General features: G+C 37.9%; 1 protein-coding gene across 9 annotated transcripts in view; it reads left to right on the top strand.

Annotated features, from left to right (window-relative positions):
• Positions 1 to 27,836, top strand: part of HERC1 (HECT and RLD domain containing E3 ubiquitin protein ligase family member 1) — a 224,929-nt gene that overhangs the window by 81,676 nt on the left and 115,417 nt on the right. For all 9 annotated transcript variants that reach the window (XM_078333326.1, XM_078333325.1, XM_078333323.1 and 6 more), the window contains 10 exons: positions 803 to 930; positions 4,082 to 4,226; positions 4,334 to 4,505; positions 5,853 to 5,987; positions 6,572 to 6,737; positions 16,214 to 16,339; positions 18,212 to 18,433; positions 25,524 to 25,676; positions 25,806 to 25,938; positions 27,320 to 27,511. In XM_078333326.1, coding sequence (XP_078189452.1) covers positions 803 to 930; positions 4,082 to 4,226; positions 4,334 to 4,505; positions 5,853 to 5,987; positions 6,572 to 6,737; positions 16,214 to 16,339; positions 18,212 to 18,433; positions 25,524 to 25,676; positions 25,806 to 25,938; positions 27,320 to 27,511 — 1,572 coding nt within the window. The remainder of the gene's footprint in view (positions 1 to 802; positions 931 to 4,081; positions 4,227 to 4,333; positions 4,506 to 5,852; positions 5,988 to 6,571; positions 6,738 to 16,213; positions 16,340 to 18,211; positions 18,434 to 25,523; positions 25,677 to 25,805; positions 25,939 to 27,319; positions 27,512 to 27,836) is intronic.

Below are 27,836 nucleotides of genomic sequence, written 5' to 3'. Positions count from 1 at the left end.
CACCCAGCATAGTATCTTTTTTATATCAAGAAGCATGACTCTGCATCATTCTTTTAAGTGGCTCAAAGTATTCTTTTATTTGATGGTGGCACAATTTATAAAACCAGTTTCTTATTGTTGCGTATCTAGACGGTTTCCATTTTTTCAGTTTAACAACACAATGAGTAAATCTTTGTTCACTTTAATTAGTCACTCTTCCTAGCAATGTGAGTGCTCACTTCCCCATAGTCTTCAACAACAGCGTGTATTAAAATTAATATAATTAAATAATTTCAATATCGAAAATGGTATCATTTAGTTTTTACTTTTTTTTATTCCTGGTGAAGTTGAATTTGTAGATTGTTGGCCATTTGTTTTTCTTCTTTAATGATTTGCCAAGTTTTGAATTTCATGAACTATTGAATCTTTTTTAAACTCTTGTGAAAAATGATATGCATATACATTCTCGTATAGTACATGTATATTATGTCAGCAAATTTGAAGTTAGTAATAGGGCCATTAAAGGAGGAGAAAGACAGAAAAATAATTTAAAAGTGATTTTAAATGCTTGATTTAAAGGTGATTTTAAATTGCTTGATTTTAATTGCTTGAAATCAAGATATAAAAGGCTGTCAGTGGTTGTTTGTTAGCTTTCTTACATTAAAAATGCTCTCTTGTTAACATCCTCAGCTATCAGAAACAAGCTTTTCATATCTGTCATTTAGTAATGGAAAGATTAAAGCTCTTTATTAACTTTAGTACTATTAAAAAGAGTAGAGGTTCTTTGAAGCAAGTAAATGGTTTAATGTGTTTGTTTTTATAGGTAAACTTGGTCATGGTGATACCAACAGAGTGTATAAACCTAAAGTTATTGAAGCTTTACAAGGAATGTTCATTCGCAAAGTGTGTGCTGGGAGCCAGTCTTCACTAGCTTTGACATCCACAGGGCAGGTAGGACTAAGAGATGAGAATAAAAGACTTGGAGTATTTCAGAGGATTAGGTGACTAAAAAGTAATTAGTAATTATTGTATTTAAATTTTTAAATTCAGATAGGTTCATTTTTAGGCAACATGCTGAAATGAAGTATTTTCTCCTGTTTGAAGTAGAGTATCTGAGAAGGAACCAGGTTTTCTAATGTGGCCTATGTGACCCAGATAAACCTTAGTGGAGGCTCTGTTCTTTGTATTAAACTGATTTTCTAAAATGTGTTAGCATTTATCTTCCCTTAAATCTTTTCCAAAACATCATCGATAGTGGAGGAAAGCTGAACTAGATGTTGATGGAAACAATGATATGAACTAAGAAGGCAAGAGGGTGATCAAAAAAGAGGATAAAGAGAATGCTTAGGTACGGAAAATAATCTGAAAGAGGTGTTTCTGAGAAACAGGGTAAAGTCAGGCTTAGGATAGTCAGAATTTTATGAGCCTTTGTAAAAGTTCATAAGCTTTGGACTTTTATAGCTTATAAGCTTTGAACTTTTACATGCTTATTTTCAATCTTACCCTATATGTTTGTCGAGGATAGGGGGTAGCCAGGTATGGTTAGAGACTGTGACAGTATTTGTCCCTGTGTATCCATCAGTGATGGCAGTAAAAAAGTGAGCTGACAACTTACTCTGTCATGTATAGGAGGCCACCTTGTGCCAGGCAGTGGTATAGAAGTGTTTTGTGACTAATTTGTAAGACTGATGAGCAGAAAAGCTGAAATTAGCATATAATTTTGTTATTCTTTGAGAAACTAGAATGCCTTGTGTCCTAAAAATCTAACTCAAGTTATTCATTATTACATTAGTTAGTTGCTGCCTTAAAAATGTCTCTTCTATGTATTTCTCACCTTGGGTTTTATAGTAAGAATCCATGAATTAAAGTTAAAAGGTGCTTATATATTTGATGTATACATAAGCAAAACACAGGCAAATTAACAGACATTCCTTGAACATCATGTCCTTATTTTTTAATGAGGGGTGATAGTTTCTGCTTTGCATACAAATGATCATATAAGATAACCATCAGAATTGAGAGCTTCTGTAGATTATCAAGTACTCTTCGACTATTAGTTGGTGGTGGTAGTAGTAATGATAATAATACTAACAAATCTATTACATTGAATTCCAAGAGAACTTGTAAATTGTTTATAGAATAGTCATATCATGAATACCTTAAGTTATATTAAATCAGATATATATGTATGGAAAAAAGTAAAGTCAAATATTTTTAAAGGCTAAGAGTATTTCTTTTTACCATTAAACTTGAGCATGAAATGATGGTCAACATTTGCTTTTCCTTAGTCTCTCTCAGCCCTTTCAGGCCTCTTCTGTACTGACTTCTCACCATACTATATGGTATGATCCAGTCCCTAAAGGCAAGCCAAGTATTTCTCATCTGGTGCTCAAAGAAAAGAACACCGCAAGAGAAACTCTATGTAGGCCTTACTAAGTGACAGTATTATAGTGATGTATCACTTAACAGGATATGTTCTGAGAAATGTGTTGTTAGGCAGTTTGGTTATTGTGAGAACATTGTAGAGAGTACCACACAAACCTAGATGGTGTAGCCTACTACACTCCTAGACTATATGGTGTAGCCTATTGCTTCTAGGCTTCAAACCTGTACTGCATGTTACTATGCTGAATACCTTCAGAAATTGTAATAAAAGGATAAGTATGTATCTAAACATATCTGAACATAGAAGGTAAAAATACTGGCATCAAAGTTTCATTAAATCTTGTGGGACCACTGTTGTATAATGTGGTTCGTTATTGACTGAATGGTGCATGACCGTATTATAATTTATGAGTGATTTAGGAGATTTCCTGTGATGATTTTGACTGTACATTATTTCACTGTCCTTTAGTTCCTAACATCTTGTCAAATATGCCTTATGTACTGGAATTTGTTGCATTCTAAACTTAAGTAAGTTACCTGAAAACAAGTACAAATATATGTTCTTATTTTATTTTATTTTGAAGTCAGGGTCTCACTCTGTTGCTCAGGCTGGAGTACAGTGGCACAAACAAGGCTCACTGCAGCCTTGACCTCTTGGGCTCAAGAGATCCTCCCCGCTCAGGCTCCTGAGTCTCTGGGACCACAGGCCTGTACCACAATGCTTGGCCAATTTTTAAAATTTTTGTGGAGACCAGGTCTTGCCATGTTTTCCAGGTTGGTCTTGAACTCCTGGATTCGAGTGATCTTCCTGCCTCTGTCTCCCTAAGTGCTGGGATTATAGGCTTGGGCCACTAGATCTGGACAGTGCTTTTTAGTTTTTATTGAAGTGGTTTAATCTCTCAGCAGCAGTCTTTCCTAAAATAATTGCAAGACAAAAACAAATTCTCAAATTTGGTGGCATAAAGATAAGAGTCTGTATAATCTTACCAAAACCTATTGAAGATAAAGAAAAAATCATTCAGATTGCTCATTGTTTTGATTTTGTTGATTTTGGGTTGCCAGATTGGCAGTTATTCACTTATTTGTCTTGCCAAAGACAAATTTTTTTTTTCCCACCTAACCCTTTCCCCAAGCATCTTAAATCAGTCAGTGGTTATTTTGGTATTGATTAGTCAAAAATGAAGATGTTCGAGAGGAACTATCTTGCTCCTGCTTCACATGGCCCTCTTTGTAAGTGATAATTATTGTAACAATGAGGTGAGGTATTTTAATACTAAATAATAAACATCAGTTTTGTGATTTCTATAATCTATTTTATATGCCCGTACCTCGTTCTAATCTTAATCTTACCAAAATAGTGAGAAACACATAAAGGAGAACTTTTAAGACAGTATTTTCAAAGCTAGTTAGATGGGGCAAATATAACAAATTGCAAACCAGGTAGTAGTTTAGCAGACTGTCACAGAAGACCTTTCTGTTTTTTCTATGACCAGTTATTTTTGTTTTCAGATTAGCTGTTTGTCTGCCTATACAGCAGATGCTTAAATGCAACACGACAAATTGCTATAATAATCTTTAAAATGATCAAAATGATTTTAACATCAGAAAGTTATTTTTTATCAAACCACACTCTAGTTTCATAGATTTTATTTATCCCTAAACAAGCCAACAATCTAATCATCTCAGAGTTACGTGTAGTGTATCCCTGTTTTTTCAGGTCTACGCTTGGGGCTGTGGAGCTTGTCTAGGTTGTGGTTCTTCAGAAGCTACTGCTTTGAGACCCAAGCTTATTGAAGAACTGGCTGCCACAAGAATAGTTGATGTTTCAATCGGAGACAGTCATTGTTTGGCTCTTTCTCATGGTAAAGTCATTTGTTTTTAAGGAAATATTATTAACTTTGTCTTATGTAAAAATACTGCATTTAAATTTGGCTTTTCTTTTAAATAATACTTTATATTTTGTTTTTAGATAATGAAGTTTATGCCTGGGGCAATAACTCAATGGGGCAATGTGGCCAGGGAAATTCCACAGGTCCTATTACTAAACCAAAGAAAGTGAGTGGCTTAGACGGCATAGCCATTCAGCAGATTTCAGCTGGAACGTCACATAGTCTGGCATGGACTGCTCTTCCTAGGGACAGGTAAGAGTGCCTGTTTTGAAAGATTCTTGTGTGTTTTAACACAAAAAAATCAATAAAAAGTAGAAACACTAATAAAAATGGAAATAATTGTGCTTTGTTCATAAAATACTCTTCTGAAATACGTAGGAATGCTTTTTCTCTATCATAGAAATGACATTACATTTCTTCTGAGTGTTGATGTTAGACATGTCTCACAAGCAAGAGGTCATACCAGGTATTTAAGACATTGTCTTAAACATTTTGAATCCTTCCTTATTCTAGATACGAATTTTAAAACATTAAATGTCTGTGTATCCAGAGGAAATTAAAATCAGAACTGGGCTTTATTGATTTAATGTTATTTAACATCAGCACTCTTTATCTGGTTGGTTTTTTGGAAAAAAAAAAAAAAAAAAAATTGCCTTACTTTTAAATCAAGGAGGTTACTTTTTGCAGAAACTTAACTTTTTCCTAAAGTGCTAATTGTATGTGTTTAGTCAATCAGGTAGGTGAGTTTCAGTCAATATTAAGATATTGAATTTTAAGGAATGTCTGAGTTATTTCAGATATTTTCAAATACATACGGGCTAATTTATAGCTTAGAATGTATTTTATTTGCATTCTATACCTTTGACTCAGAGTTTTAAAATGATATTCTAATCAGTTAAAAATATTTATTAATAGTTATTCCTCTTAACACAAAAGCCAAAATAAATAAGTTGAATATAAGTAATTTGCTATTAGCATTAAATCTCCATCTTCCCACTTCATGTGTAGGTAGTTGAGTCCCAAGATCTTGCAAGTATTCACAATAAATTTCAGGATTTTGTCTTAATAGATTTCAGTATATCACTCTATAGAATCGGGATATTTTTCTTAATAAGAAATACACATTTTCTAGACTCTTAGAACTAGAGGGACTTTAGTAGATCATGTAACTCAGCCCTCTGCTTTCAGGTGAGTAGACATCCAAACCTTCCAAAACAAGTGGTGGTTGTATGCTTTCTTCTTAAACATGGCAAATTCGTGGTTTTCCTTAGTCACTAAAATGAAAGGTTTTATCACTTTCATAATCAGTAATGTCTTCTGTGTATGTTGTTGAAATCATTCATCTTTGATGTATATATGTGTATATATATTTTTTGAGATGGAGTCTCACTTTGTCACACAGGCTGGAGTGCAGTGGTGCAGTCTCTGCCCACTGCAGCATCTGCCTCCCAAGTTCAAGCAATTCCCCTGCCTTAGGCTCCTGGGTAGCTGGGATTGTGGGCATACACCACCATGCCTGGCCAATATATTTTAATTTTCGTTTTTGATCATTTATAGAAACTTCATTTTCTGTTATTATTTTCTTATGTGTCCTTCTAGACAAGTTGTTGCATGGCACCGACCTTATTGTGTAGATCTTGAAGAGAGTACCTTCTCACACCTGCGATCTTTTCTTGAGAGATACTGTGATAAAATAAACAGTGAGATTCCCCCACTCCCTTTCCCTTCATCAAGGTATGTTATATGTGTGTTTGTGCATGTGTATAAATTACTCCTTTTGAATTTTGACTTACTGTTCTTTCTTGTTTTCCCAAATTATATGGAACTTTTTTATAATCTAGGAAAGAGCTAACCTTAGATACTTATTGATAATAACCTCTAGGAAAAAGTCATAATTTAACAAATCATGTTTTTAAAAAATTACTGTTCATGACTTGACAAAAATTTTTTTTTTTTGAGACAGAGTCTTGCTCTGTCACCCAGGCTAGTGTACAGTGGCTAATCTCGGTTCACTGCAACCTCCTTCTCCCGGGTTCAAGCAATTCTCCTGAGTAGCTAGGATTACAGGCATCTGCCATTGCACCTGGCTAATTTTTGTATTTTTAATAGAGACAGGGTTTTGCCATGTTGGCCAGGCTGATCTCAAACTCTTGACCTCAGGTGATCTGCCCATCTCAGCCTTCCAAAGTGCTGGGATTATAGGCATGAGCCACTGCACCTAGCCGACAAAATTTTTAAATTGAAAAAAATGTTACCCAAACTGGGTAGCACATACACTTTTATGTTCCAAAAATTCATAGCAGTTTATTTGGTTTCAGGGAACACCACAGTTTTCTCAAGCTGTGCCTAAAACTACTTTCAAATCACCTTGCTCTTGCACTTGCGGGAGGGGTAGCTACCAGCATTCTCGGGAGGCAGGCGGGCCCACTTCGAAATTTGCTCTTCAGACTGATGGACTCAACTGTCCCAGATGAAATCCAAGAGGTAAGAGAATAGAGAAAGCCACGTCTTTGACTGAGATTTTAGCCATATGATATATTCAACTGTACCTTGGACAGTTTCAACTGGATGTTGTTTCCCTTACTCCTGTTTTCTTGGTGCGAGCAGTTATTTTTTGTTAACTCATCCTTTGAGACAAAGGTCAGATGCTATCTCTGAGAAACTTTTTATTCCTGCCCTCCCACCATATTTGGTTTTTCTTGTATATGTTCTCATTACATCACATTGTTTTATAGTTGCCTGTTTACAAACATGTTACTCTTTTTTCACCAGAAGATGAGTTCCTGAGGGCAAGGACCTAGTACATGCCTTGGTCAATAGTAGTAACTGAACATGTGGACTGGGTCATCTACTAGAACTGTAACCAGAGCTAAGGAGAGGAAGGTCGGCTTGAGGAGGAAGAAGTGGCCTAGAATAGCATAGTGATTATAAATAAGGAGAGTATAGGTTGAAAAAGCATATTTAGTATTATAATACAATATTAAATTTGGGGAAAATGTAAAAATGTCTATATATTTGTAGTACAAAATATAGAAAATAAAAATAAATATTTTGGCAGGTAATAATAGAAAGTATAAGTAATTTTTAAACCAGTGTGCTCCTAAATTATCAATGGATCAAAGAAGGAAATTACAGGAGAAATTTAAAATACTTAAGATTAATGAAAACAAAAACATAACATACCAAAACTCATGAAATGCAGCTATCGCTGTGCTTGGAGGGAAATTTATAGCTTATAAACATCTATATTAAAAAGAAGAAATATGTTGAATCAGTAATTCAACCTTCCACCTTAAGAAATTGGAAAAAGAGGAGCCAGCTCAACCCAAAGCAAGTAGAAAAATGGAACTAAGGTAGATTAGAGTGAAATTTTAAAAATAAAGAATAGAAAAACAGTTGAGATCAAGGAAACTAAATATTGGTTCTTTGAAAAGACAAAAACCAACAAACCTCTGGCTGGACTGACCAAGAAAAAGAGAGAGAGGGCTTAAATTATTCAAATCAGGAATGAAAGATGAGATATTACTACGGACCCTACAGAAATTAAAAGAGAAATTGAGAGGCAAAGCAAGATGGTGGAATAGAATGCTCCACTGATCATTCCCCTTGCCAAGAACACCAATTTAACAACTATCTACACAGAAAAAAGCATCTTCATAAGAACCAAAAATCAGGTGAGCACTTATAGTGCTTGGTTTTAACTTCATATGACTGAAAGAGGCACTGAAGAGATAGAAAAAACAGTCCTAAATTGGCAATGCCACTCCTCGCCCTGTGGCAGTGGCAGTATGTGCAGAGTGTCTCTGGGTGCTGTGGGAGGGAGAACACAGCAATTGTGAGGCATTGAACTCAATGCTATTTTGTTAGAGCAGAAAGGAAAACTGGACCAAACCCAGCTGACACCCGAGGGACCATTTAAACCAAACCTAGCCAGAGGGGAATTGCTGATCCCAGTGGTCCAATTTTGAATTCCTTCAAGCCTTGCCACTGAGGCCTATAGTGCTCTGTGCCTCCACGTAAACCTGAAAGGCAGTCAAGGCCCAAAGGACTATAACTCTTAGGCAAGTACTAGTGCTGAACTGATCCCAGAGTTAGTGGACAGAGGGATACATGACATACTGAGACTGCAGCTGCAGCAACCAAAGGAGTGCTGCCCCTCCCCCCAATGCCATGCTACACAGCTCGTGGCTCCAAAAGAGACCCTTTTCTTCCACTTGAGAGGAGAAGGAAGAGTGGGCAGGACTTTGCTTTGCCTCTTAAATGCCACCTTGGCCAAAGCAGGATAGGGGACCAGTCAGAATCACAAGGCTTCCTGTTCTAGGCACCAGCTCTCAGATGACATTTCTAGATATACCCTGAGCCAGAAGGGAACCCACTGCCTTTAAGAAAATGATTCAGTACTGGCAGCATTCATCACCTGCTAACTGAAGTGCCTATGGGCCCTGAATAACCAGCATTGATACCCAGGCATTACGTCAAGGGCCTTGGGTGAGGCTCTAAGACTTGCTGGCTTCAGGTATCAGCACAGCCACACGGGGATAGAGCACAAAATAAACTCTTGGAATCCCTGATTTCAGGACTGGATTCTTAATGGCATTTCTAGACCTGCCTTGAGCTATAGGAGAAACCACTCCCCTGAAGGGTGAGTCCTAGGCCAGGCAGTATTCACCATAATCTAACGTAAGAATCCCTGGGGCTGGGTGTGGTGTCTCACGTCTGTAATGCCAGCACTTTGGGAGGCCCAGGTGGGCAGATCACCAGGTCAAGAGATCGAGACCATCCTGGCCAACATGGTGAAACCCTGTCTCCACTAAAACACAAAAAAAATAAGCCAGGCTTAGTGGTGCGCGCTTGCTACTGGGGAAGCTGAGGCGGAAGAATCACTTGAACTGGGAGGCAGAGATTGCAGTCACCCGAGATTACACCATTGCACTATAGCCTGGCTCCATCTCAAAAACAAAACAGCAACAAAAAGAATGCCTGGGCCTTAAGGGAACCTTGGTGCTTGTCTGGCAATACTCCTTGTGGCCTGAGGAGGTGTTAGCTATGGGGTGAGGCTCCTCTAGCTTTGGAAAGGGGAGGCATGAGTGAAAAAGACTGTATCTTGTGGTTTGAGTGCCAGCTCAGCCATTGTACAGTAGAACACTGGGTGGACCTCTAAGATTTTTGACTTTAGTCCCTGACTGCCAGACGGCACCTCTAAAGAGTTGGGGGAACCTCCCTGCCCTGAAGGGAAGAACACAGGTCTGGCTGGCTTTGCCACTGGCTGATTGTAGAACCACAGGGCCTTGAGTGAACACAGGCAATAGTCAGGGAGTGGTTACAGCAGGCCTTGAGAGAGACCCAGTGCTGTTCTGGCTTCAGGTCTGACCCAATGCAGTCATAGTGATTGTGGCCACAGGGGTGCTTGTGTCACTCCACCCCTAGCTTTAGGTGGCTGAGAACAGAGAGAAAGAGAGAGACTCTGTTTGAGAGAAAGTAAGGGAAGAGAACAAGAGACTGCCTGATAATCCAGAGAATTCTCCCAGATTTTGTCCTAGACCATCAAGGTGGTACCTCTATGTGGCTGCAAGAACCTCATGCTGCTAAAGCATATACAGCTTAGATCACAACACCCAAATCCTTTCAAATATCTGGAAAGCCCAAGAAGGATGGGTACAGATAAGCCCAGACAGTGAAGACTACAGTAAATACCTAACTCTTCAATGCCCAGACGCTGGAGAATATCTGCTAGCATCCACACCATCCATGACTTAACCAAATGGACTAAATAAGGCACCAGTAACCAATCCTGGAGAAACAGAATTGTGAACTTTCAGGCAGAGAATTCAAAATATCTGTGTTGAGTAAACTCAAAGAAATTCAAGATAGCACAGAGAAGGAATTCAGAATCTTATCAGATTAATTTAACATATTAAAATAATTCAAAAGAATCAAGCAGAAATTTTGGAGCTGATGAATACAATTGTCATTGAAGAATGCCTCAGGGTCCTTTAATAGCAGAATTGATGGCAGAAGAAAGAATTAGTGAGCTTGAAGACAGGCTATTTGAAAATACAGTCAGAGGAGACAAAAGAAAAGAATAAAAAAGGGTGAAGCATACCTGCAGGATCTAGAAAATAGTCTCAAAAGGGCAAGTCTAAGAGTTATTGGCCTTAAAGAAAAATCTCATGAAGGAAAGCCCAGGACTTCACTGGTGAATTCCACAGAATATTTAAGGAAGGATTAACACTAGTTCTTCACAAACTCTTCAAGAATATAGAAGAGAAGGTAATACTTGCCAACTATATTCTGTGAGGCCAGTATTACCCTAATAGTGGACCAAGACATTGCAGGAAAAGAGAAACTATAGACCTGCTATTAAAGGGCTCTGATGCATTCTTCAATATCCATTATGAAGATACATGTAAAAATTCTCAACAAACTACTAACAAACCAAATCCAGCAACTTAACTAAAAGATTGTACACCATGACCAAATAGAATACATTTTCAAAGTATGACTATCAGTCAATATATTATGCCATATTAATAGAAAAATCAATAAAAACCATGTGATTATCTGGATGCTGCAAAAGCATCTGACAAAATTCAACATCCTTTCATGATAAAAACATTCAACAAAGTAGGAATACAAGGGAACTCTCTTAACCTGATAAAGGGCATCTATGAAAAGTTTATAGTTAATATCATACTCAATAGAGAAAAACTGAAAACCTTCCCCCTAAGATCAGGAATAAAATAAGGACTTCCACTCCTGCCATTTCTATTCTAGCCGGGGCAGTTATGTAAGATAATGAAATAAAAGTCATGTAGATGGAAAAGGAAGATGTAAAACTATTTCTTTTCGCTGATGACATGATTTTGTGTGTAGAAAATCCTAAGGAACACATGCACACACACTCATACACAACTACTGGGGCTTGTAAACAAATTCAGCAGACTTTCAGGGTAAAAGATAAATGTATAAAAATTGTTTCTATACCCCAGCAATGCACAATAAAAAAAATAAAGGTAACAAGTTTACCTATGAAAACATCAAAAAGAATAAAATACTTAGGAATACATTTAACAAAAGTGTAAGACTTGTACACGGAAACCATAAAAAAATCATTGAAAGAAATTAAAGAAGGCCAAAATGAATGGAAACATACCTCATGTTTGTGGATTGCAAGACTTAATATTGTGAAGATGTCAGTAATTTGCAAATTGGTTTACAGATTCAGTGTAGTCACTCTCAAAATTCTTGCTGGCTTTGTTTGGCAGAAATTGATAAGCTGATCTTAAAATCTTGGAAATTCAAGGATCCAGAGTAGCCAAAACAGTCTTAAAAAAGAAGAATGAAGTTAGAAAACTCACGCTTTCCAACTTAAACACATACTACTTTATAGTTACAGTAATAAAAATAGAGTGGCTTTGTCAGAAGGATAGATATATAGATCAATGGAATAGACTTAAGAGTCCAGAAATAAACTCATACATTTGTGGCTTATTGATTTTCTACAAGACTGCCAAAACAATTTCATGAGAGAATAGTGTCTTCAACAAATGGTATTCGGACAGCCATATACCCACATACAAAAATGAACTAAGTTGGTCCCTTGCATCACATAATAGAAAATTAGCTCAAAATAGATTAAAGACCTAAATGTAAGAGCTACAACTGTAAAACTCATGAAAGAAAACATAGGTGTAAATCTTTATCACCTTGGATTAGGCAACAGTTTCTTAGCTGTGACATTAAAAGCACAAACAACCAAAGGAAAAATAAATTGGACGTCATCAAAATTAAAAACATTTGTGCTTCAAAAGATACTATCAAGAAAATGAGAAGACGGCTCACAAAATGGGAAAGATATTTGTAAGTGATATATCTGATGAGGTTCTAGTTTCTAGAATACATAAAGAATTCTTATAAGTCAACAATAAAAAAGACACCCCAGTTGTAAAAATGAACAAAGAAATTGAGTAGACATATCTCTAGAGAAGAGATACAAATAGCCAATAAACACATGAAAAAGTGTTCAACATCATTAATTATTAGGGAGATACAAATCAAAACCACATTGCGATACCACTTCACACCCAGTAAGGCAGACTAATAATACCAAGTGTTGGAGGAGGTGGAGAAATCGGAACCTTCATGCATTGCATGAGAATGTAAAATGGTGCAGCTGTGTTGGAAAACAGGCAGTTCTTTAAATAGTTAAAGATGCTGTATGATCCAGGAGTTCGACTACTAGGTCTGTACTCAAGAGCATTGAAAACGTATGTCCACACAAAAACTTGTACATGAATGTTCATAGCAGCATTATTTATAATAGTGAAAAGGTGAAAACACAAATGTTTCTCAACTGATGAACGAATGAACAAAATTTGGTATATCCATACAATGTAATATTATTCAGGCATAAAAAGGAATGAAGTATTGATACATACTACAACCTAACTGAACCGTCTGAACATTATGCTAAGTGGCTGGGCACAGTGGCCTTCATATGTTACTACATGAGGTTAATGATGTCCATGTATCTTATTACTGACAACATCAGCCTCAATCACATGGTTCAGGTGGTTTCTGCTGGGTTTCTACATCCATCAGTAGCTTCTGAGAGAGGATTGACAGAAAATACATTAAATGAAAATATGCTCGCACTTAAGTAGTTTGACAGTTGAGTATCTTCATGAATGGTTTAGGCATAAATTTCTAAATTAGAAATCATTTCCATGAGACTTGTGAAGTCATTGCTTCATTGTCTTCTAGTTTTCAGTGGTGTTACTTAGAAAATTAGTGTGCTTTTGATCCTTTGTATGGAAATCTGTTTTTCACTCTAGTTGCTATAGAGCAAGTTCTACTTGTCCTTTCTGTTCTTACATTTGTTTTTTTGAGATGGAGTCTTGCTCTGTTGCCCAGGCAGGAGTGCAATGGGGCAGTCTCAGCTCACTGCAAACTCTGCCTTCTGGGTTCAAGCAGTTGTCTGCCTCAACCTCCCAAGTAACTGGGATTACAGGCGCCCACCACCATGCCCCGCTAATTTTTTTGTATATTTAGTAGAGACAGAGTTTTACCGTCTTGGCCAGGCTGGTCTTGAACTCCTGACCTTACGATCCACCTGCCTCAGCCTCCCAAAGTACTGGGATTATGGGGGTGAGCCACCACTCCCGGCCTGTGTTCTTACGTTTCAAAATGATATGAAGTGATGGGGGAAGGACACAGCCTTCAATATTAAAAAATTGTCTTGGCCAAGCATGGTGGCTCATACCTGTAATCCCACAATTTTGGAGGCCAAGGCCGATGGATTACTTGAGGCCAGGAGTTGAAAAGCAGCCTGGCCAACTTGCAAAACCCCTTCTCTACTAAAAAATATAAAAGAAAATTATCTGGAAGTGTTTTGTTGATTTTTCTCTTTATTGTTTTCTGTGTTCTCTCCCTCTCTCTGGAATTCTTTATTATTGGCATACTTGACCTCCCAAACCAGTCCTGTTGATTTTCTTGTGTTTTCCATCTCATCCCCCTCTACTTTATAAGAAATTTAATTCTATATTCTAGCCATTCTATTGAGATTTTCTATTTATCATCTTTTTAATTTATAAAGGCTCTTTTCTTCATTCTCAAAGTGTTCCTTTTTTAGTAGCCTCCTGTTCTGACTTACCCTTTTTGAAGATACTAAGTTTTGTTCTTGTGTGTTTCTCACTATGTACATTTTAAAAATTAGACCATTTCTGTTAGTTTTGGTCTCTGTCATATTAAAGGCTTTCCTCAAATTTCTAATAACCTTTTGCTGCCTAATCATTGTTAAGAGTGTGATGTAATTGCCAGGCATGGTGGCTCATGCCTGTAATCCCAGCACTTTGGGAGGCTGAGGTGGGCAGATCACTTGAGGTCAGGAGTTTGAGACCAGCCTGGCCAACATGTTGAAACCCTATCTCTACTAAAAATGTAAAAATTAGCCAGGCCTGGTGGTGGGCACCTGTAATCCCAGCTATTTGGGAGGCTGAGGCAGGAGAATCACTTTAACCCCCGAGGCAGAGGTTGCCGTGAGCTGAGATTGTGCCATTGTAATCCAGTCTGGGCAACACAAGCAAGACTCTGTTTCCAAAAAAAAAAAAGAGTGTGATGCTAAAAGTCCTCTACACAGTGATGAGTTTTATCAAATTTATTGTAGATTGATGTGGCTGGGCTATTTTTTGGGGGAAGGTAACATTTTATGTCTGTCACTTAAAGTCTTTTCTACTGGGCTAGTCAGATTCTTCAAAGGAAAGCTCTTCTAAGCTACTGCCAGGAGGTATAAACCTGAGTGACGATCTTCTGATGGGGAAAAAGAGCTTGGGAGTCTCAATATTCAGAATGAACACTTTGTCTTAAAATCTCCCTCCCAATTTTAGTTTGATATTCCTACCTTCAACTTTGCCGGTTATCTTAACCAGTTTTCAATTGGTCCTCCTATTTTGAGCTCCTCCTATCTTTCCTCTTGCAGGAGTACATGAGCCCCTAGGAATTCTACAGTATAAATCAAAGTGTTTTTTGGTTTTTCTCATTATTGACTTAGGGTGTAGCCATTTCAGGTCTTTTAAATCGGTTACCCTTTATCTGTTCCTTTCTATTTCCAAAATTTTGATGATGTTTTTTCCTTTATCAGTTTTTTTAAGGGGGGTCTTTTTGAATTATCCCACCTGCCACCCCTGGCCATTGTTTTAGATGGGCTTTTGGAAATAGAATATGTGCATTCAGTCCTTAATCCTTAGTCACCTTTGTTGAATTTACACAGCTAAAAGATGGTTTTACCTTTTATTTTAGCTTGATTTTAGTTTGAGTAAAGTATTCTGAGAAAGTCATTAAAGATTTGTCCTGTTCTTAACTTTGTTGGAGGACACATGCTTTTTGATGGAAGGGTTATTCTTATACACTTGAATTTTTTAATGATTATAGTGATTCAAAGAATTATTAATGGAGCATTGATTTATAGAAAAATTGCATATTAGAACTGACAAGCACTATGTATTTTATCTAGTCCAACACTGTTTTACTGATTAACAAGCCATGACCCAGAGAAGTTATGAGGCCTAAGATAATGCAGCTACTATTCTTTATGCTGTTCCTACTACCTGGACCTTTGTCTAACCATGTTCTACTAATTCTGCAATTCCTAAATTCCTAATCCTCAGGGAGATCTTCCATGAGTCCATAGGCTGTGTTAATTGCCATGTTTGTGTTCTCATGCAAGTTGTTGCATCCTTTTACTTTCCCTATGTGACTCCTTTCACATTTATACTTTCTTGCTCAGGGTCTTTCTTTTCCATTAGATGTAGCTCATAAAAGCAGAGATTTTGTCTGTCTTATTCTTTTCTGTACCCAAATCACTTTGCACAGAGCTTTACCTGTCTGAATGCTATAGAAACAACATTAAATATTCATTGGATGATGATTAGGTATTTCATGGCAAATCCAAAATATGTATTCATAGACTTCTGAAAGATATCAGAAGGAGGACTTGCATGCTTTCTTTTTTATCATGCCAACTCTTTTAGACTTACATGATCCTAATAGTGAGTTCACTTTAAATGTGGTTTTATTAAAAACATAAGAACTGGCCGGGCGCGGTGGCTCACGCCTGTAATCCCAGCACTTTGGGAGGCCGAGGCGGGTGGATCACGAGGTCAAAAGATCGAGACCATCCTGGTCAACATGGTGAAACCCTGTCTCTACTAAAAACACAAAAATTAGCTGGGCATGGTAGCACGTGCCTGTAGTCCCAGCTACTTGGGAGGCTGAGGCAGGAGAATTGCTTGAACCCAGGAGGCGGAGGTTGTGGTGAGCCGAGATCGTGCCATTGCACTCCAGCCTGGGTAACAAGAGCGAAACTCCATCTCAAAAAAAAAAAAAAAAAAAAAACAAACAAACAAACAAAAAAAAACCATAAGAACCAGGCCAATCAGTACACTTTTCTCTTTTGATATTAGGTGGTAATTGAAACTCTGTCAGTGGGAGCAACCATGCTCTTACCTCCATTACGAGAACGGATGGAATTACTTCATTCTCTTTTACCCCAAGGACCTGATAGATGGGAAAGCTTATCCAAAGGACAGGTAGGCCTTTGTGTACTATGTAAGTAAAGCAGTAGTATCATAAAAATTTAGACTGAGGAGGCAATAAAACGGATCAGTTGCCATGTGTGCATGGAGCATAAGTACTTGATGGGTCTAATAAATCCTGGTTATTTAATATTTTATGCTGGAAGAGTTTCCAGATGTCTAACAATGTTAGGTGAAGCAAGTGATAATTCATTAAGTCATTTGGGGCTAATTATTAAAATAAGGACTGATTTTTCCAGTGTTTCTTATGGTAGTAAGCCAGACACGCTGGCTTATTTGTAGTATGCTGAGTTGAAATCAAGTGCATGTGCTTCTCGTGGCTCCATGTTGAGATGTTTGTCTGAAATTGTTTTTATAGAGAGTAAGAGATGACTGTTAGGAAAAAGTATTCGATGATATGAGTATGCTTATTCTTTCCATTGTTATCTTATGTACCTTAAAATAAGTATATTTTGCCCAACCAAGTAGAAGTTAACCGTTTCAGAGATACAGATTTGAGGGAAAAATTTGGTAGTTATTTGCAGTATAATATCTACTGATATTTTTCTTTCTTTTTAAATCTTTTATAGAGACAAGAGTCTTGCTCTGTCATTCAGGCTGGAGTAGGGTGGTGCAATGATAGCTCACTCTATCCTTGAACTCCTAAGCTCAAGGGATCCTACTGCCTTGGCCTCTGGAGTAGCTCAAACTGTAGGAATATGCTACCACACTTGGCTTTTTTTTTTAATCATTTTTGTAGTGATGGGTCTTGCTGTGTTTCCCAGGCTGGTCTTGAACTCCTGGCCTCAAGTGATCCTCCTGCTTTGGCCTTCCAAAGTGCTTGGATTATAGGCATGAGACCACTGTGCCTGGCCCACAAGTGATTTTTTTTTTTTTTTTGAGACAGGGTTTCACTCTGTCACCCAGGCTGGAATGCAGTGGCATGATCACGACTCACTGTAGCCTCAACCTCCTGGGCCCAAGCTATTCTCCCACCTCAGACTTCTGAGTAGCTGAAAATACAGGTGTGCACCACCATGCTTAGCTAATTTTCATATGTTTTGTAGATGGGGTTTTGCTATGTTGCCCAGGCTGGTCGTGAATTCCTGGTCTTAAGCGATCCACCTGCCTTGGCCTCCCAAAGTGCTTTGATTACGGGCGTGAGCCCCTGAACCCAGCCTATGGATGATTTTTAATGAGTGTTTTGTATTAGTCTAGATTTCAAGTTTTTTTCACTTTTTTTGAGACAGAGTCTCACTGTGTTTCCCAGGCTGGAGTACAATGGTGCAATCTCGGCTCACTGCAACCTCCACCTCCCAGGTTCAAGCAGTTCTCCTGCCTTAGCCTCCCAAGTAGCTGGGACTACCAGTGCCCACCAGCACACTAATTTTTGTATTTTTAATAGAGATGGGGTTTTACCTTATTGGCCAGGCTGGTCTCGAACTCCTGACCTTGTGATCTGCCATCCTCGGCCTCCCAAAGTGCTGGGATTACAGGTGTGAGCCACCACCCCGTGCCTCAAGTTACTTATTTTAAACATCAGAATAAGTAGTTGTCATTGGTAAAGTCACACTGTAATGTGTAATATAGTTTGTCTATTGGCGTTTCTTACTCCTCTCTACTTACAGAACTAAAATCATTATGCATAGCGTGCCATGCTAGCTTAGAGGTTTAATGAAGGCTAAAATAAAAACCTATATGTTGCATTTTCCTAAATGGAATTACTTGGGTACTTTTGTAATTACGTACTTCCTGAAGATGATTGTTTATTAAACTATTAAGTAGATTAGTTAGCATCATTAGTATAGTTTTTTTTCTGGGATCCTTTTGTTTTCTCTTCTAGTGCATATTATGCTAGTTACTTGTTCCTATTTTATTGTTGTTTAGAGAATGCAGCTGGATATCATACTGACAAGTTTGCAGGATCATACCCATGTAGCCTCCCTACTTGGCTATAGTTCACCTTCTGATGCTGCTGACCTCTCTTCTGTGTGTACTGGCTACGGAAATCTGTCAGATCAACCTTATGGCACTCAGAGCTGCCATCCAGACACCCACCTGGCTGAAATTTTGATGAAGACCCTCTTAAGAAATTTAGGATTTTATACGGTAAGTTGTGTTTTCATTGTAGTAAAAAAAGAAGAAAGGGGTAGGGATCTCTTTAGTCAAGGTATTTTGACATTCAAACACCTATGATAGAAATAAAACTCTAGACCCCTTTGCCCCAAGCGGAAAAACATGTCAGGTTTTCTGAAATATTGTGGGGACCAAATAACATGTATTTGAGAATTTCAAAGGGATTTATTTTAGAATTTTATTGGATTTTTCTGATACTGTAGAATAATAAACAGCAAAATAGGCAAGAACATTTTTGAGAGAATAATAATGAACAAGAGATTAATGTTGCCAGACATAATCTTATAATGAAACCATGCACTTGATACTGAATGAGGATAGGTTGGTCAGTAGGATAGAGGACAGTGGATCCTATACCTTTCCCTGTATTAGGATGCCATTAATTCTAAATGTCTAGTGTTTCTTAAATTTATCTTTTTTCCTTCCATTTATTTGAGTTCTAATCCAGATCATTATGATTCAGTGCTAATAGTTTTATAGCTGTTGTAACTATTGCTGGTCTCTTCTCAGCATCTTACTGCTGGGATAACTTTGTATTACATAACTTCTTTATATTAAAGAATACAACTTCTTTGTATTAAAACCCCTTCAGGCCAGGCGCAGTGGCTCACAACCTTAATCCCAGCACTTTGGGAGGCTGAGGCAATGGATCACCTGAGGTCAGGAGTTTGAGACTATCCTGGCCAATATGGCTAAACCCTGTCTCGACAGAATTGCAAAAATTAGCTGGGTACCTGTAATCCCAGCTACTCAGGGGGCTGAGGTGGGAGAATTGCTTGAATCTAGGAGGTGGGGGCTGCAGTAAACTGAGATCGTGCCACTCACTGCACTCCAGATCGGGTGACAAAGCGAGACCCTCTCTCAGAAACAAAAGAAAAAAACCTTTAACACTCCACTGTCAATATGAGACAAATCAACCAGACAGAAAATTAACAGGGATATCCAGGACTTGAACTCAGACCTGGAACAGCAAACCTGATAGACATTTACAGAACTCTCCACCCCAGATCCACAGAATATAACTTCTCAGCACCACATCACACCTACTCTAAAATTGACCACATAATTGGAAGTATAATCACTCCTCAGCAAATGCAAAACAACTGAAATCATAACAAACAGTCTCTCAGACCACAGTGCAGTCAAGTTAAAACTCAAATTCAGAAACTAACTCAGAACTGCACAGCTTCATGGAAACTGAACAACTGGCTCTTGAATGTTGACTGGATAAACAATGAAATGAAGGCAGAAATAAAGAAGTTCTTCAAAACCAACGAGAACGAAGACACAACATACCAGAATCTCTGGGACACATTTAAAGCAGTCTCTAGAGGAAAATATATAGCAATAAGTGCCCACATGAGAAGAGTGGAGAGATACAAGATTGACACCCTATCGTAAAAATTGAAAGAGCTAGAGGAGCAAGATCAAAAAAACCTCAAAACCTAGCAGAAGACAAGAAATAACTAAGATCAGAGCAGAACTGAAGGAGATAGAGACATGAAAAACTCTTCAAAAAATCAATAAATCCAAGAGCTGGTTTTTTGAAAAGATCAACAAAATAGACAGACCCCTAGCCAGATTGATAAAAAAGAAAAGAGAGAATAACCAAATAGATGCAATAAAAAACGATAAAGGGGAAATCACCACAGATTCCACAGAAATTCAAACCATCATCAGAGAATATCACAAACAACTCTATGCACATAAACTAGTAAACTTGGAAGAAATGGATAAATTCCTGGACACTTGTGTCCTCCCAAGCCTAAACCAGGAGGAAGCCGAAACTATGAATAGACCAATAATAAGGTCTGAAGTTGAGGCAGCAATTAAGAGCCTACCACACAAAGCCCAGGTCCAGATGGGTTCACAGCCAAATTCTACCAGACACACAAAGAGGAACTGTTACCATTCCTTCTGAAACTATTCCAAATAATCCAAAAAGAGGGAATCCTTCCCAGATCATTTTATGAGACCAACATCATCCTGATACCAAAACCCGGAAGAGACTCAACAAGAAAAGAAAACTTCAGGCCGATATCCATGATAAACATAGACGCAAAAATCTTCAATAAAATACTGGCAAGCCGACTGCAACAGCACATCAAAAAGCTTATCCACCATGATCAAGTAGGATTCATCCCGGGGATGCAAGGCTGGTTCAACATATGCAAGTCTATAAACGTAATTCACCACATAAACAGAACCAAAAACAAAAGCCACATGATTATCTCAATTGATGCAGAGAAGGCCTTTGACAAAATTCAACAGCCCTTTATGCTAAAAACCCTCAATAAACTTGGTATTGATGGAACGTATCACAAAATAATAAAAGCTATTTACGACAAACCAACAGCCAATATCATACTGAATGGGCAAAAACTGGAAGCATTCCCTTTGAAATCCGGCACTAGACAAGGATGCCCTCTGTCACCACTCCTATTCAATATAGTACTGGAAGTTCTAGCCAGAGCAATCAGGGAAGAAAAAGAAATAAAGGGTATTCAAATAGGAAAGGAGGAAGCCATTGTCTCTATTTGCAGATGACATGATAGTATATCTAGAAGACCCCATTGTCTCAGCCCAAAAATTCCTGAAACTGAGAAGCAACTTCAGCAAAGTCTCAGGATACAAAATCAATGTGCAAGAATCACAAGCATTCCTATACACCAATATCAGATTGAAAGAGAGCCAAATCAAGAATGAACTGCCATTCACAATTGCTACAAAGAGAATAAAATACCTAGGAATACAACTAACAAGGAACGTAAGGGACCTCTTCAAGGAGAACTACAAACCACTGCTGAACGAAATAAGAGAGGACACAAACAGATGGAGAAACATTCCATGTTCATGGTTAGGAAGAATCAATATCTTGAAAATGGCCATACTGCCCAAAGTAATTTACAGACTCAGTGCTATCCCCCATCAAGCTACCAATGACCTTCTTCACAGAACTGGAAAAAACCACCTTAAACTTCATATGGAACCAAAAGAGAGCCTGCATAGCCAAGTCAATTCTAAGCAAAAAGAACACAGCAGGAGGCATCACACTACTGGACTTCAAACTATACTACAAGACTACAGTAACCAAAACAGCATGGTATGGGTACCAAAACAGAGATATAGACCAATGGAACAGAACACAGGCATCGGAGGCAACACAACATATCTACAACCATACAATCTTTGATAAACCTGACAAAAACAAGGAATGGGGAAAGGATTCCCTGTTTAATAAATGGTGTTGGGAAAACTGGCTAGCCATGTGCAGAAAGCAGAAACTGGACCCCTTCCTGACACCTTACACTGAAATTAACTCCAGATGGATTAAAGACTTATACATAAGACCTGGCACCATAAAAACCCTAGAAGAAAATTTAGGCAAAACCATTCAGGACATAGGAGTAGGCAAGGCCTTCATGACCAAAACACCAAAAGCATTGGCGACAAAAGCCAAAATAGACAAATGGAACCTAATCAACCTCCACGGCTTCTGCACGGCAAAAGAAACAGTCACTAGAGTGAACCGGCAACCAACCGAATGGGAAAAAATTTTTGTAGTTTACCCATCTGACAAAGGGCTGATATCCAGAATTTACAAAGAACTCAAACAGATTTACAAGAAAAAAACAAACAAGCCCATTCAAAAATGGGCAAAGGATATGAACAGACACTTTACAAAAGACGACATACATGAGGCCAACAAACATATGAAAAAATGCTTATCATCACTGGTCATTAGAGAGATGCAAATCAAAACTACATTGAGATACCATCTCACGCCAGTTAGAATGGCGATCATTAAAACATCTGGAGACAACAGATGCTGGAGAGGATGTGGAGAAATAGGAACACTTTTACACTGCTGGTAGGAGTGTAAATTAGTTCAACCATTGTGGAAGACAGTGTGGCGATTCCTCAAGGACCTAGAACTAGAAATTCCATTTGACCCAGCAATCCCATTACTGGGTATATATCCAAATGACTGTAAATCATTCTACTATAAGGACACATGCACATGAATGTTCATTGCAGCACTGTTTACGATAGCAAAGACCTGGAACCAACCCAAATGCCCATCAATGATAGACTGGACTGGGAAAATGTGGCACATATATACCATGGAATATTATGCAGCAATCAAAAACGATGAGTTCGTGTCCTTTTTAGGGACATGGATGAATCTGGAGAACATCATTCTCAGCAAACTGACACAAGAACAGAAAATGAAATACCACATGTTCTCACTCATAGGTGGGTGATGAACAATGAGAACACATGGACACAGGGAGGGGAGCACTACACACTGGGGTCTATTGGGGGGAATAGGGGAGGGACAGTGGGGGTGGGGAGCTAGGGAAGGATAGCATGGGGATAAATGGCAGATGTGGGTGAAGGGGAGGAAGGCAGCAAATCACACTGCCACATGTGTACCTATGCAACTATCTTGCATGTTCTGCACATGTACCCCAAAACCTAAAATGCAAAAAAAAAAAAAAAAACCCTTCAGACTCTTGATTATTGGCTCAAGCACCATTCTTACCTGAGCTTGTCCTTTTCCAGAATTGTACATTGAACACCTCTTTCCTGTTGTTTTGCTCTACAAATCTATGATGTAAGGCTTGATTATTCTAGGAAACCTTGCCCAAATAACTATATATAGCTACACATCTCTGTACTCATCAGCACTTACAGGATCAGAGTGTACTGTGCAACTTAACTTTGAATTGTTTGTATATCAATTCATATTGTTTCCTATGGCTCTTCAGGGCCTGGTCTGTGTGCTCTTTTTCTTCCAATACAAGTCTTAGTGTTCTGTCCCATCCACATTAAGACGCTGTTCACTAAGTCAGAGTGAAAATTCTTCCTACAAAATTCTTTTCTTTCAGGGTTAAGAATGTAAATTTAATCTGATGTTAAGGGGTAATGGCTGCAAATGGATAAGTTATAAGGAATGTTACAACAAAACTGTAAGGAATATTAGGACTGAGGCAGATGTATATATTATATGGAAATGGAAATACTAACTGCTTTTGAGTTGAAGTAATAAATTGTTATCTCTTTCGGATGTGATTTAAATTAAATTTGTTCTAAGATTTGAAAATAGTGGTAGTAATTAACAACAGCAAGGGCCCTACAGTGTTCGCATATTCTCTCTTGTATATTGTACACATAGACCAAATTTTTTGCCTAAAGATATTCAGCACATGATTATTTATAGGAAAAAAGTTGGAAATAACAAATATCTAAAAATAGAGGAATGAATAAGTAATTTATGGTATATGTGTTTAATGGAATATTATATTACTTATATTTTATATACATATGGTTTATGAAAATGTGTGAAACATTGATTCCATTGTAAAAGAGCAGACTAAGAATAGAATATGCAGTACAATATTAGGAAAAATATTTTAAAAATACAAAATCAGGAAAGAAATACACCAAAAAATACTATAGTAGTAGTCATTTTCTTTGAATGGTTGTTTAAATGATGCTTTAAACTTTTTAAAATAGAGTTTTGATATTTTCTAACTATACTAAGCATTTCTTTTAAAAATTTTTTTTAACTTGAAATAATTTAAAACTTACAGATGAGTTATAGGAATCATTCAAAGAACACCCCTGCACTCTTCAACCAAATTTGTTCTCTCTTTCTAAATCATTAGAGAGTAAATTGCAGATGGCTGGCTGCCTTTAAGTATTTAAGCATATATTAAGCATATATTTTTTAAAAACCAGGACATTTTCTTACATAACAACAGAATACTTATTGAATTCAGAAAATTCAACATTGATACAGAACTGTTACTTAATGTATAGTCTACATTTACATTTCTTTTTTTTTTTTTTTTTTTGAGACGGAGTTTCGCTCTTGTTACCCAGGCTGGAGTGCAATGGCGCAATCTCGGCTCACCGCAACCTCCGCCCCCTGGGTTCAGGCAATTCTCCTGCCTCAGCCTCCTGAGTAGCTGGGATTACAGGCACGCGCCACCATGCCCAGCTAATTTTTTGTAATTTTTAGTAGAGACGGGGTTTCACCATGTTGACCAGGATGGTCTCGATCTCTTGACCTCGTGATCCACCCGCCTCGGCCTCCCAATACATTTACATTTCTACAGTTGCCCCAGTAGTGTTCTTTATAGTAGTTTCTGGCCCCAGCCCTTACCGTTCACTATCTAGTCCAGGATCATACATTGTATCTAGTTATCATATCTTTTTTTATTTTGTTAGAGACAGGCTTTCTCTTACCTAGGCTGGAGTGCAGTGGCACCATCATAGCTCACTGCAGCTTTGAATTCCTGGGCGTAAGTGGTCCTCTCACCTCAGTCTCCCATGTAATTGGGGCTAGAGGTATGCACCACCATGCCCAGCTAATTAAAAAAATAAAATTGTAACAACAACAACAACAACAAAATTGTAGAGATGAAGTCTTGCTGTGTTGCCCATGCAGTCTTGAACTCCTGGCCTCAAGCAGTCTTCCTACCTCAGCCTACCAAAGTGTTGGGATTACAGGTGTGAGCTACCACATCCAGCTACTTCTTTTTTTTTTTAATGGAAAAACCAAATAGAAGTTACTTGATGAATTTTACCATCTAATAGCTAGCATCATAAGGATTATAGCAAATATTTAAAAATTGGTAATGGGAGAAAGGCTATAATTCTTTTTTGTTTGTTTGTTTTTTAGATGTAGTTTCGCTCTTATTGCCCAGGCTGGAGTGCAGTGGTGTGATCTCAGCTCACCGCAGCCTCCTCTTTCTGGGTTCAAGCAATTCTCCTGTCTCAGCCTCCCGGGTAGTTGGGATTACAGGCGCCTGCCACCATGCCCAGCTGATTTGTGTAATTTTAGTAGAGACTGGGGTTTTGCTATGTTGGCCAGGCTGGTCTCAATCTCCTGATCTCAGGTGATCTACCTGCCTCGGCCTCCCAAAGTGCTGGGATTACAGGCGTGAGCCATTGTGCCCGGCCCATATAATGCTTCTTAAATCAGATTTATGGTAGGACGTTACTTTCAATTTCAAACACTTCAAATATAAACTTCCTTTGTGTGTCATTTTAGGATCAAGCATTTGGAGAGTTAGAAAAGAATAGTGATAAATTTCTACTTGGAACATCATCATCAGAAAACAGTCAGCCTGCTCATCTTCATGAACTGCTATGTTCATTACAGAAACAGCTGCTGGCATTTTGCCATATCAATAACATTAGTGAGGTATGTGATTTATTTGTTTTTTATGATGATCTATCAGGGACCTTGAAGCTCACATATTTGGATAGGCCATGATATGTTTGGACCGTGAGTCTTTTGAAGTAGTAATTTAGGAACTTCTTTTCTCCTTAGAACTCAAGCAGTGTGGCATTGCTTCATAAACATCTTCAGCTTTTGTTGCCTCATGCCACAGATATTTATTCACGTTCTGCAAATTTGCTCACAGAAAGTCCTTGGAATGGCAGTGTTGGAGAAAAACTAAGAGGTGAGTTTGGTATTTTATTATTTCATTTCGTATTTAAGCAGTGGTTAAGAAGCAAGAATACTTGCATTTCCAAAGTCTTCAGAGGGCCGGAAGCCTCCGACTGGAAAAGGAATGATCTTGAATCTTGTTTCTGTTGAAGATTACTTTAATCTTGGTTTGGGGGTAGTGTTAGCAGTGATTGATCTTAAAAAGAGTCTACTTGGCATGACAGAGGCCTAATTTAAAGGCATTGGTTGATATAAACTCAAAAAGATTAATTTTAAGTGGCATCACGTGAGCTTTTTAAAATCTGGTCTTTAAAAAAAAACCTGTTCTTTCTTTACCTTTCTCTTCAGCATTTACCATTTCTTCACTTTCCTTCTTGAAATTCCTTCTTCTTTGGGCTTCTGTGTAGTCACAGTTCTTTTTTTCCTCCTCTTGCTCTGATTACTCTTTTTCAGTGGGTTCCTATAGGCTTCTCTTCCTTGGACATGCACTCCGATATTGAGGATCCTCCGAATTTGGCCTTCAGTCCTCTTTTCTCCCCCAATGGTCTTATCTAGTGTCTGTCTTTAACAGCTGTATATGCATTAATGACTCCTATATTTCCGTCTAGCTGAGAACACCTTTCCTGAGCCCTAGAGTCTTCTTTAATTGCCTACTGGGTGTTTTTTCTTGGTTATCAAAAAGACAACTAAAATTTAATGTTTCTCTAAAACCAGTTGCCTCTGAAGTTCCCCCACTAAAAAAAGAAAGAAACAAGCTGTGAAACTGAAACCATTGCTTATTAGATACCTCTATTTGGCTGTTTCACAGCGACTAAAATATGTTCAAACTGAGATAATTTCTGAATGGCCCTCTCTGCCCTGATACACAATGAAATATTGAAACAAAATTGATTTAAAACCAATATGCATTATAAAAACATGTTTTAAGCCGATCTCGATTTTTTAAAAAGTAAGTTTAGTTTAAAAACTATAAAAATATTTCCTTGCTAGCAGGTAAGCACCAAAAGGACAAGAATTTTTTTGACGCTTTATTCATAGCTATATCCCTTTCACTTAGAATTGTGCCTGGTATATCAATAAATATTTCTTGACTAAATTATAAAATGAAGATAAATTAATGAATGAGAAATTCATAATGCATTTTAAGGAAAACAGTTACAATCATTAGAATTTATTGGCCTGGAGGATACATACGCTTTCCTGTAAAATGTTTGTTGGTGGTGCTTTCTGAAAGTGAGTAAACATGATACTACATCAGCTACCAAATAGATGTTCAACGGAGAGTTATTGAATGAGTCTACTCTGGTTCCAAGCTAAAATAATATTTCTTAGGTTCCTTTTTTAAAAGTTCATTTGAAACAATTGTCCCGTGTTTAATTTCTTGCCCTTCATAGATGTGATATACGTCTCAGCTGCAGGCAGTATGCTCTGCCAGATTGTTAACTCCCTGCTGTTACTCCCTGTGTCAGTGGCTCGGCCTTTATTGAGTTACCTCCTCGACCTGTTGCCACCTCTTGATTGCCTTAATAGACTCCTGCCAGCTGCAGATCTTTTAGAAGACCAGGAGTTACAGTGGCCTCTTCATGGTAAGTAAAGACAATAAACGAGCAGTTAATGCCTTGGAGAAAAGTTGTTCCTCTTGCACATATCACTGTATTTTTCCACTGGAGTCTATCTAAGGAACTTCCTCACTTAAAAATTTTTCAAGTTTAATTAAGGCCTTTTATTTTATTATAAAGAATGCTGGCTGGAGCATAAACAAATCTAGATTTTAGTCTTGGCTCTGCTAGTAACTTGCTCTATAATCTTGGGAAAGTCACTTATCCTTAAAGCCTTGGTTGCTTCTCTTGGAAAGCATTGGGGTTGGAAAGATGACCTTGAGGGCCTATCTTATTTTAACATTATACAGTT

This window comes from Callithrix jacchus, chromosome 8 (genome assembly GCF_049354715.1).
Source record: "Callithrix jacchus isolate 240 chromosome 8, calJac240_pri, whole genome shotgun sequence".
Classification (NCBI taxonomy): domain Eukaryota; kingdom Metazoa; phylum Chordata; class Mammalia; order Primates; family Cebidae; genus Callithrix; species Callithrix jacchus.
The sequence above is the reverse complement of the archived record's forward strand: the minus strand, read 5'-3'. Positions and strand labels throughout refer to the sequence as shown.